The 12404-nt window shown below is 38.0% G+C and overlaps 1 protein-coding gene across 2 annotated transcripts in view; it reads left to right on the top strand.

The window, feature by feature from the left end:
• The window catches only part of LOC107691273 (protein diaphanous homolog 3-like), a 357819-nt gene that overhangs the window by 231695 nt on the left and 113720 nt on the right, over nucleotides 1-12404 (top strand). For both annotated transcript variants that reach the window (XM_016489790.1, XM_016489789.1), the window contains 2 exons: nucleotides 5014-5253; nucleotides 8969-9098. In XM_016489790.1, the coding sequence (XP_016345276.1) occupies nucleotides 5014-5253; nucleotides 8969-9098 (370 nt within the window). The remainder of the gene's footprint in view (nucleotides 1-5013; nucleotides 5254-8968; nucleotides 9099-12404) is intronic.

The following is a 12404-nucleotide window of genomic DNA, read 5'->3' as shown; positions in this document are numbered from 1 at the left end:
CACACACACACACACACACACACACACACACACACTCACTCTTCTCAATTCTAAATGGTTTTCATATGAATTTACTCTTCAGTCTAGTGACATGTCCAGTTAGAAGTCATCGGCCATTTTTTTATTTAAACTTTTCTCAGGTCGATGTTGTGTTTGTCCCTCTACAAAAGATTTAATCTCTTAAACCGAAAACAGAAACTGAGACCGATATCATCTAGACACAAACAAAGCAACTACATATTGTACAACCCAAGATGTGTATTGTGTCTCTAAACAGAGAAAGAATTACTGTAATTCTCTAATGGAAAATACATATGGTAGACCTGACACATTAACACAGTTTCAACCTAGCTGTCTTTACTGTTTACTCTGTAGTTAATAAAGCAGCTCTTGCTGAGGCCCTCAGTGAATGTGAATAAGGTTTTAAATAATAAATTAATGTTCACAAAATGTTAGTTTAACTTGTTGTACCACATTGTTTTCTAGTTGAGCCAGAGTAATGTTTTAAAAAGTGCCAATGTATACACTTTTTGGGGGAAACTAAACTTATCTACAGCACACTGGAACTGACATAGGGAAAAAAAAACGGTATTTCCTCCATGACTGAATTTCTAGCAAACAAAATTCTATTTTGCCCATATTATGGTTTTGTAGTCTAAACTATGATTTAAATAGAAAATGTTTATTTTGAGTCAATTAATTTAGCTAATCTCATCTCCCCTATTTGTGCATTTAAATTACATCTGTCATTATCTAACACTCACAATAATTTAATGACACTAATCATTTAATAACACTAATGATCAGCCATAACATGAAAATATGATATTGATGAACCCTTAATTAAAGGCACAATATGTAAGATATTTTTATTAAAATATCCAAAAACCACTAGAACAGTGTTATATATTTTGCTGACTTGTGTACTTACCGTATTGGCCCGAATATAAGACGACCCTGATTATAAGACGACCCCCCTTTTTCCAGATGTACCTTTTGGAAAAAGGCTTTTTAAAAAACAAATCTTGTTTTTTCTCAGTAAAACACATTTTGTCTTCAATTATTTTCATATTGCATATTTTTCCTATTTTAATTTTTGTTTTGAAAGTATGGTAAAAACTGGTAAAATGTACCAACAATCACATTTAAAAAATATACACTTTTTGATATACCATTAAAAAAAAAAAAAAAACATGTTATCCCATCTGAATTAGGTGTGCGTTTTAATAGACCGGTGACGACCGCACAGAGTAACATTATAACAGAACTTTCAAATGTATCTAGTATGATAAAACAGCACTGCTTTTTTTTCCCACATATGCACGACCGGAAGAAGCGGAAGCGGTCAACTGTGGCATAATAAAAGCTCCGCTGCTTTCGAGCCTTGTGTCACGCTCGTTCAGCGGCCTTGTTTCGCTTCGACGGCTTTCAGCCTCACCCTGCTTCATTCTACTATATTAATAAATCATTAGCTCATCCATGAACATGATTTCTGCCCGAATCTCGTCGGATTGCATCGGCTGTGGGGATGAAGACGACAACTCCCATGATTCCACACTCAGTCACGGCGTCATCAAACTACGCCTTTGCCTCTTTGTTTATTTTGAATATGCGCCCTCCAGCGGCGAAAATTACATATTGTGCCTTTAAGCTATCAAAGTGTTACCGGTTGTGATTACCAAATTGTTCCCCAATATCAATTTAAATCGGTTTGATACCTCTTGATATGAAATATATTTTGTGAACACATTTTATACTCATAACAGTTTTATAGTCATCTGTGTTGTTTTAGATATCACTGTGGGATAGTGTTGAATTTTAATAGTCATTTTTCTGTTATGATATTTTCAAGAGTTGTCATTTGAGATGATAATGAAGGCTTTTCTCATATTTGATTGTTTTTGACAACTCATCTCTGAATGTGTGAGATCAATTTCAGAGCTTTTCTCAACTCTCTGTCGAGATGTGTGAAGTTTAGCTTTAAAAAGTTGTCAGACTACGGTGTCTTTTGCTCCCGTTTGGATTTGTCATAGTTTAAGTACATGCCGCTCACCTCTGAACAATTGATCAATCAGTCAACTCAATCGCCAGTGGCACAGTTCAGCAGCTGACCCTGCTAGAGATTCACAAATTAATTATTGGTGTTTGCAAGCATATGCTCACAAAGCTTCTAACAGGTTTGTTTGCCCCCATTGTCTTAGGCTCATTACACTTGACTTTTTAAGACAACTGGGATGCTGGAATGAGAGAAAGGGGTCTTGCTTTTTTGAGAAATGAAATGGAAGTGAAAGGCACAAAGGAATCGCTTCATGTAACAGTGTGGCCTGTCACTGTGTTTGGGGTGTTTATTATATAATGAGGCATATGGAACTGTGGTTTATGCATGCGTGGGCAGCAGGAAATGATGCATTTGCAGTTCAGAGAACTATCCAGTTCAAAGGGAATTCTTAATCTCTCATAGTGCCATTGCAAGCAGTTTTGTACTCTTTGTTCCTTTCTGGAGCCAGAACTTTGAACCCTTTGTTTGCTGCCTGCTAAGTGGACCATAAAATATAGCATGCAACTGTTGGGACCTTAAAATCATATAGGGTGATTGTGTGTAATCGTGTGCATGTGGCGCATGTGATACTTCAGCCATCTGCTTTGTTTCTCCGAATAAATGTTTTTAATGGCTGCATGCGATATTTTTAGCTCCTGATAAACTGTTTCGCTTTAGTCAGGTGTAGCTGAGCGTAAAGAATTACAGCTTTTACCGGAAAACTCTTGGAGAAGAGAAATCTTCTGTTGCCGTAGCAACAGTCCCCCTCCCCCTTTTACCAAGTATTAGTTCAAGGTGCACAGAAAGAAAAAGTTTAAATCAGGCATACTAACTCAGCCAGACAATAGAGGCAGAAAGATGAAACAGGTGTATGTGTGTCCCGTTCCCCATTGAGTCTTCCAGCAGGCCATATACGCTAGAGACGTAGCGAGTGTGTTCAGGGTCTACTGGGACACATACACACACACACTGAAACTCTTCTGTTGTTCGGCATCGGCAGGCACTCTGGGTGGTTGTGTGAAATGATGATTTAGCTTCCTGATAAAGAATAATACTTGAAACACTTGAAAAGTTGTTCCCCTCTGAATACTGTCACATGCTGAGTGGCAGGCACCACAGTCTTACCTCCACTCCCGTCTGCAGGTGCATTTGAATTTAGACTTTAAAGGTTGATTTGAATGTCTTACCTTGAGGACTCTGCAGTAAAGTTTAGCTGGTATCATGCTGTTTTGCCTGTGGGTGGATGGATTTGAATTGGTTTCATGTACTTTTATGAACAACACATGCATGTAAGGGGTAATGTGCATCTAGACGGTTAATATCACATCACCTAAATGTATAAATATGTGTATTAAAATGAAAAGGAAAAAAAAGACCTGTTACAAATCAGCATATTAAATGATTTCTGTAGGATTCTCTGATACTAAAAACTGGACTAATGGCTGCTGAAAATTCAGATTTGCCATTGCAGGAATAAATTACATTCTAAAAGATATATAAAAAAAAAATTGTATTATTATTATTATTATTATTATTATAATGTATTCATTTTTGCCTATGTTTGAAATACTTTTTATGTATATATTTTATTGTTCTACTCTTGTACTCGACAGGTTTTGAGTCTTCAAATATGAAAGTCCTGTATAGAGGATCATTTTTTCAGTATTTTGTGAAACAATCAAAAAAATAAAATAAAAAATTCATGACAAAATACTATTAAACATGATATCATTTGAGATGGAATGAGAAATGACACATTTTGGTTCAGAGAAAAAAGCATGGTTTTAAAAAAGCAATGGCATTTTGTCTGAGATGCATGTACAGTAATCTCCCTCACACATTTAATGCTAGGAGAGCTTTGAATCAGAGTCTGTTTCATTGCAGATTAGCGCTGCCTGACACGCACAGAAGATGCCTGCTACAAGTTTGCTGAATGTTTACACACATAAATTAGGCATTTGGCTTTGCCCTATTTTCTTTACCTTCTCTTCTCATTTTCTCCTTTCTTTACATCAGTCACTTCGTTTCAGTTTGGATTTGTTGTGCTTTTGGTTCATTGTGACTTGTCTTCAAGGATAAAATGTCCCTGGGTTTATTTATACACACTGACACACTGATACAGACTGATTGCAGTGTGCGTGCATGTACAAGAGATGATATCTGATTATGGAAAACAGCTCTAGACATATGAATCATATCTCTGTATTGAGTATCTTAATTACACCCTTAATTTGTGATAGCTAATTGTCTTTTATAGGGGCAAATTGGGTCTTGCTCAACCCCCTCCTCTCCATAATCACTAAATGCACACTACAAACACAAACACACATATACGCATGCTTCAAATTAAACGCATACAGGTAGATACACTCATAATGGAAGAGCAGTTTCAGGGGAATAAAAATATTTTACATTACATTGATTTAATATGGTTCAATATGAATATATTGATTTTATCAGAATTGAATTATAAGATTGAACTGTTGCCATTTAGTTTGCAAGTGTCCTTAGGTTTTATTCCATAGAGATTTAAATTTAAAGGGGTCATATGACGTTGCTAAAAAGAACATCAAAAACATTCAAACCCATTACAAACGAGGCATTTGTTGCATCCAGTGGGGACATAATTACTGATTCTAATGACTTGTACTGTCTTTTTATGCGTTGCGTTGCGTATCGAGCCGCGTAATCATAAAACCAAAGCGGCCGGTGGGCTTGTGGCAACCACATGTGACGACCCCGGACTGGTGAAAGCTGATCCTGGGGGCGTGTTAGAATGAGCCGTTTTAGGAGGGCGTGGTTGACTTAACTTTTTTTTAAAGAATATCTCTTTGGATTTGAGTCTTTAGTCTTTGCTACTTTACAGACCTTCTTTATGCACCAAGAGCTTGTAACACTCCAAAGAGAAAGGAAAAATTTTAATCGCATCATATGACCCCTTTAACAATCTTTCTGCTTATTTTCTCTTCTTCCAGATGAGTAGCGTGAAGCGTCTGAGGCCCAGGCTGAACTCCATCCTGTTTAAGCTGCAGTTTGAAGAGCAAGTGAGTAACTTGCGTCCGGAAATCATGGCAGTGAACGCAGCCTGCGACGAGGTGAAGAAGAGCAAAGCCTTCAGCAGGCTGCTGGAACTCATTCTGCTCATGGGGAACTTCATGAACGCTGGCTCGCGGAACGCCCAGTCCTTTGGCTTTAACCTCAGCTCGCTCTGCAAGGTAAGTACAGAGAGAAAGAGCCCATATCTAAGATTCGGCACACTTTTTGTCCACATTTTGTCTGTGGAAACATTTACAAAGTCTGCAAAATGGATTGAAATTTGGTCAGATGTGTTCAATGGAGCTGTTTGTGGATAAAAGCATTGCCATATGCTAGCCTAAGCATTTCTAAAACAAGTGCTTTTAAACTTCTGAATCAAATACATGAGGTCTAGAAGCTGTTTTGGGCTGGTTTCCTAGAAACAGAGTAAGTGTAGTCCATAAGAACGTGTAGCATTTCATCCAGCAAAACCAGCCCTGAAGTCATTCATGTGATTTGCTATCCATATTTACTCATTTTGTGAATTATTAGCCTCTATTTATCTGTTTATCAGGTCTCTCCATGTTTGAAACACACCCGTGGGCATTTTTCATGAAACGCTCTCCTCCTGCTTTCTGTTTTTGGGAATAAGCCGATAAGATGATAATTTATGTTCCTCCAATGTCTGTGAAGGAGCCAAACTGAGTCACCATCAGGCACGAGTGCTTCACTCCCCTCCCGCACATTTCCCGTTACCTTGACCCCTATCGTCCGGCCCATCTAAAGTGCCTTTCGCTAAAAACGACTGCCGTTCGAGAAGATCTCATTTGATTTAACACTATCAAGCACTCAAGACCACAATAGCCGTATCTTCTGGCATCTATCAAAGTGCAGAGACCAAAAACCACTTTATGGCTTCTTCTTTTGTTTTTAGAGATAAGTTTCGGCATAGTGACGTAATGCAGACATACATATGCTTGTCGGTAAGAGGACAGTCTTTATATTCTGTTTAGTCAGGTGTGTTAATGTCACACTAATAAATTATGTCTGTATCCTTTTGCAAAGTTACACCCAGAACGCCTTAGCAGTCGTCTTCCCCCACGGGTAAAGCCCTCTAATGATAATGTTTGGGTAAAATTTTCAGATTTAGGTGAGTGGAAAAGGGCAGAAGGGGAGTATAGTTAATTACCACTGCAGCCATGCAGATTAACTAAGGTTTCCATGGTGACTTGGCATTGTTTTTTTTTATCAGGGTTGGTCCACCTCTCTCTTTTCTTTCTTATTAGCCATCCATTTTATTCATTACTCCTTTCACTATTTTTCCCTTCTGTGTGGTGTTAAAACTCAGAGAACGGCCATCACTGCATTTGTGAATCTCTCCAGGATAATGAATGCCTTTCTGCTCATCAAGTCTCCTAGCAGACCTGATAAAAGACAGAAGACTGTATGGGACATGGTCACATTCAGACGTTTTATAAAGGAATAACCCAAAAATGAAATGTCGGCCATTATTTTCCCACCGTCATGCTGTTTCAAACACAAAAGGAGAACCCTTGAAGAATGTTCACTGACATTTTTTCCACATATCATGTGAAGATGATCTAAAAAAAATCTGGGCCTCACACAAAGCTATTGTATAGCTTTGGAAGACTGAGAATAAGGAGCACAAGTCATACAGACTAGTTTTATTATGCTTAATATTTTATGATTTTCTGTTTTTTGAAACTTTTTTGGTGCAATATTTGAACCACAAAGTCTTTGCTGCTTATTTTAATCAATTTAATAATAATAATAATTCCTTACATTTATATAGCGCTTTTCTGGGCACTCAAAGCGCTTTACATAGAAGGGGGGAATCTCCTCAACCACCACCAGTGTGCAGCATCCACCTGGATGATGCGACGGCAGCCATAGTGCACCAGAACGCCCAACACACACCAGCTTATTGGTGGAGAGGAGACAGAGTGATGAAGCCAATCAGCAGATATGGGGATGTTAGGAGGCTATGATGGTCAGAGGCCAATGGGCGAATTTGGCCAGGATGCCGGGGTTACACCCCTACTCTTTTTCGAAGGACATCCTGGGATTTTTAATGACCACAGATAGTCAGGACCTCGGTTTAACGTCTCATCCGAAAGACGGTGCTTTTTGTCAGTATAGTGTCTCCGTCACTACACTGGGGTGTTAGGACCCACACAGACCACAGGTTGAGCACCCCCTGCTGGCGTCACTAACACCTCTTCCAGCAGCAACCTAGTTTTTCCCAGGAGGTCTCCCATCCAGGTACTGAACAGGCTCAACCCTGCTTAGCTTCAGTGGGCAACCAGTCTTGGGCTGCAGGGTGATATGGCTGCTAACGAATTTAATGCATTCTTGCAGAAATAAATACATGCATACATGAACACATTCATACTGACCCCAAACTTCTGAATGGTTGTATGTGTGTATGTTCATATATGTACAGTAACTGGTGATAGATAATATATACTGTACGGATATAAATCTTCAGCTCATTTATGTTGCATATCAACACTCGTCTTTGAACGTGTCCTTATACCCACTTAAGGGCCTCATGCATCAGAACTAATGGCGTGATCTGTCCTCACTGCAGAGAGAGAGAGAAAGACTACATCTCTACATCTGAACATAGTGATAGAGTCCCTGATGGGCAGGAGTAACAAAGAAAGTATGTTGTTTTCTGCCTTTCAAGTTCCTCGCCTGAGGGCCTGTGCTGATGTTCTCTCTCTGCCTCTGTTGATCTGATAGTTTGTTTATTTGTTTTATTCTGAGTTTAACCTGTCAGTATCTTCTTCTTTGGCTCACAGTGGGTTTATTGAGCATATTTAGTTGTCAAAGGATTTGAAAGCGCTTCCGTTTGAGCATGTGACTCGCGCGTCACTGTTTGATCTCATCAGCAGAGGACGGTTCAGTATGTCATGGACGTCAGAATCTCGATGAATGTTGTTGATTTTTTTTTTTTTAATTTTCCTGGAAACCTTTTCCGATTGAGAACCGATATTTATGATTTTTCACAGACATCAATGACTTGGACCACAGGATCAGATTAGATATTTTGGGTTTCTTTTTGTATTGTCATTTTCATACTTCACAGATGAAATCAGCACAAGCAATTTGTAGAATCTGGCCTTGTTTTTTCTTCTTTTTTTTTTTGAGAAGCCCTTTCAGGCAGAGCAGCACAACCTAATTCCATCCCCCGTCATCTGTCTAATGCTTCACACGGCTTCCAAATGTTCTGACACTGCAATTATCCAGTTGAACCCAGTGTGTATATCCAGCATAAAGCCTCTGTCAGAACACATACATTTAAAATAAATGGCAGAGTGCGAGATAGTGTTGAGTACTACAATGGACTAGATGGAAAGTCGATTTCTCCAATTTCATCTCTCATTTTCATTTTGAACTTCATTTTTACTTTATCTATATCTCTCATCTCATCCCCCCCTCCCCCCCAATGGTAATCAAGCGTCTTAAATCGTCAGGCACCACCACCCAGAAGAGCTTAATAATGTTTGCGCTCTCCGCATTAATCAAATGCTTTTTGCACTGACTTCTATAAAGGCCTGTATCCTTGTGCCACGATGATAATCATAACTGACAATAAAAATGTCTTGCTTTTCTAGTCCGGCGGCAATTTCAGTGTACTATCAAATTAACTTGTCAGACATGAAGGCGGTGGACGCCGATGGCTTCCTTCAAGAATCTCTCTCTCTGATTTCTCTCTATTTATGTAATGTTCTGAACATCTAAATATATATATTTTTTCTTTTTGATGGATTTTTTTTTTTTTCTTTTTTTCTATTCTGATTTAATGTTGATATCACATTAAACAATTGCTCTCCCAACCCACTTTTTCTTCTGTCTGTCTGCATCTCTATATCTTTCTTTGGCTCCCAGCTGAAGGACACTAAATCGGCTGATCAGAAGTCCACTCTACTTCACTTCCTGGCAGAGATCTGTGAGGAGAAATACCCTGAAGTAATGAAGTTTGTGGAGGATCTACAACATGTGGACCAGGCCAGTCGAGGTACTGCAAAGTATACACACAACGAGCCAGCATCTATTTAAAAATGGACAGAATTAACAGTTTAGTTTATTCTCCCTGGCTAACCATCTGAAAAGAAAGGGAAAAAGAGTCTTCAGTCCACTTTAATAGTTCTTTAATGTCACTCTCACAATGTACAGTTCATCAACTCTGTGTGTGTGTGTGAGTTTGTGTCGACTTCTGCGCAGGTTCATTTCACACTCTGTATCAGCAACAGAGATAATGTCAGCTTGTGTGTGTTTTGTGCACTCACAATTAAAAGACCAGTGAGTGTCAGATCTAAGGACCCTTCTATTGTAAATCTTAATCTGAACAGATCATGATCGGTAAGATGATATTTTCGACAGTCTATGTGTCAACTTGCCTGTGTGTTTTAGCAAACAGAGAAGCAGAGGAGCCATTGTGTGAGGTCACATTGCCCTTGGCAGCCCTAGAGGCAGAGTCACAACAGGACTAGACCAACTCACTACATTACCTAATGCTTCCAGAAAGCAAGACTGAGAGAGTTTTTGGCAGTGCGACCGCAAATAATCAAACAGCATTATTAGAGGGAGTGATTAAAAAGACGCCCTGCCTACGTGTATGTCTGGCAGCCTTAGAGAAAGTATTTCAAGACAACTGTGTTTTTCCAAATGAAACAAATAATGATGGAGGGCAGGACTTATGAGTTCAGATTTTATTGGATTGTTAGACTTGTTAGGCTGTAATATTATTGGTTAATGTTGTTTTCTGCCTTTGTAGTGTTGATTGCATCAGCTGAACATGAAAGTTTTTGAGACCGGGAATGTTATTACATTTTTATATTAGCTATTATGAAAAAAAAAAAAATGTAAGAGTAATGTGCTTTGAAGAATTATGCTCCGTAAGACCAGAGATATTTATTAAGACCTAGGTTAATTTTGATTCATGTTTGACTTTATGGTGAACTGTTAGCTAATTCTGACCAAAAGAATGTAAATTCTGTATTTTACTCACCATTGTGTGCTACAAATGCATATGGTGAATTTAGCAGAATATTTGCTCAGCTCTTTTCTATACAATGAAAATTCAGCTTTGTACATGACAAAAGGCACCATAAAAATGGTCCATGCAAGTTACTTTAGAGGAAATTTATAAGCTTTGTGACAGAAAAAGAGCAATTAGTCATTATTCACTTAAAATCTCATCACGCTTGCATATATTAGTAGTCAAACATGGTGCTTGATAGCTCATGATCACAAGTTAGTTTCAGTGTATGGAAATGAACAGATTGGATGTTCTTCAAAACATCTCCTTTTGTGTTCCAAGAGTTTTGTGTATTATAGTGAAAGTGTTATTACAATAGTAATATTTCTCTTTCTGTTTAATGTTTTTATGTAGTAATAATATTGAAACATTTATGTCCTGTTTGAGTGATACTAGTGGTTAATTGTTTTCGGAGATAGTAACAGATGTTTTATTCTTGTCACTACAATTATGTGGCCTGTGCTACAAACCTTTCAACCTCTGTAGCACCAGAGCTATATGCAAAAATGTTAACGTGCATCCCTGTCTCGTGAGTTACCTAGCTAGACAGCTTTTTTTGTTTTTTTTAGAAATGTATACTTTCCTTCAGCACGGACACGTTAAATTGGCTGCTGAAATGTCAGCTCTTCCATCACAGGAATAAATTACATTTAAAAAAAAAACTAAAAAAACAACAAAAAAAAACAAACATTTTTACTGTTTATACTGTATTTCTTTAATAAAGTGTGGCCTTGATGAGCATAAGAGACTTCCTGACCTCAAACTTTTGAACAGTACTGTACAAAGTGACACTTAACTCACAGTGGATAAATGAAGTCCTCCACAAATACATGCAAACATGTTCGTTTCTCTCAAGAGCTTGCAAATCACCAAAAGAACCAGTCTAATAAAATTGAACACATTGCTTTCAAGTATCCCTCTGAATGGGCATTTTGAGTGTAGGTTTACACTCACCAACCCCCTTACACCAAACACACAAACACACACTAACACTTAGCTCACTCTGCAGTCGCTTCTCAAGAGCATGAGTGATTTAAATAGTTTTGTTATTTGGCTTTAGTGTACATATAATATGTGCATCTGTGTATACTGTAACTGTAGGCTAGATTTAGTCATCACATACAGCTCTCACACAGCTATGCAGTTGCTAGGTGGTTATAAGTCAAAAGAGCATATATAACAACATTAGGAAGGTGCCAAATGAGTGATGTGCTGAAGTTATTTAGTTCCTGAATAAATGTACCATACAGATTGACAAATAGGTTTGTGTGTGTAGGCACTGGACTCTTGGGTCACACACAAAATGGCATTGCCAGCTGCTCTTGGCATAGTCCAATGAAACCAGATAGTGACATGTACCTCTATCTCTCTGTCTCTCTTTCTACATTGACTCCATGAGAGGGAGCTAGAGATGAGTTTGGTGGCTAAAGTGAGGTTTTTGTATTCAGCTTGTCTCTTCTGATTATGCATACATGCATTACGGATAAGCTTTTTGTTGTTCTGAATGCAAAATGTGTGCATTTCAACCCTTTAGGCCAAGATATGGGAAATGTATGAGATATTCACTTGTTAAAAGCTTCAAATTGTTCATCGTACATGTTAGAAATCATTAAGGACCAAAAGAAAAAAAACTTAACTAAGCAGATTAGCATTTCAGTAGTTTAACATTTACACAATTCCTCATGAAAATGCAATAAATAATATCCAGCTAAGCTGAGGATGTTTAAGCCAAATCTCCACACATGATGCTCAGTCAATGTGTCCCATCACATTTAGCTAACACTGTGCATGGAACGGGATCGTCCCCTCCAAACAGCGTCTGCTTAATCAAAACTGAGCCTCTTATTAAAGTCGCATAATTACCTCATCAAACTACCAGTGTGCGTGAGGAACAGATGAAAAATACAGACCTGGTTTGGTCTTACAGGAACTCTTGTACTAGTAATTAAACAAATATATATTTTTAAAAAATGATAGTTTCTGTGCTAATAGGATAACATTGAACCTTTTAGAAATTGTATGCTAAAGATGTTGTGTGTAATGTCTTTGCAACTAGGGCTAAAAACTTACCTCAATGTGTGATATTGATCAAATGTTGAGAATAATGACATCCACACAATCATTGCGGCAGGTGTTCATACATTTGACTACGCAGATTTTCACTTCAGTTTAAGACACTTCAGATGTGTAAAATGCCTTAGTTACTTTCCACACTAAAACTGATTGAAGTGCTAAATCAAAGGTTCCTGAGAATTTTTTTTGGTGTTATTATTTTATCAATAC

The sequence above is a fragment of the Sinocyclocheilus anshuiensis genome, unplaced genomic scaffold (genome assembly GCF_001515605.1).
Source record: "Sinocyclocheilus anshuiensis isolate Anshui unplaced genomic scaffold, SAMN03320099.WGS_v1.1 scaffold1154, whole genome shotgun sequence".
In the NCBI taxonomy this organism is placed as follows: Eukaryota; Metazoa; Chordata; class Actinopteri; order Cypriniformes; family Cyprinidae; genus Sinocyclocheilus; species Sinocyclocheilus anshuiensis.
The sequence above is the reverse complement of the archived record's forward strand: the minus strand, read 5'-3'. Positions and strand labels throughout refer to the sequence as shown.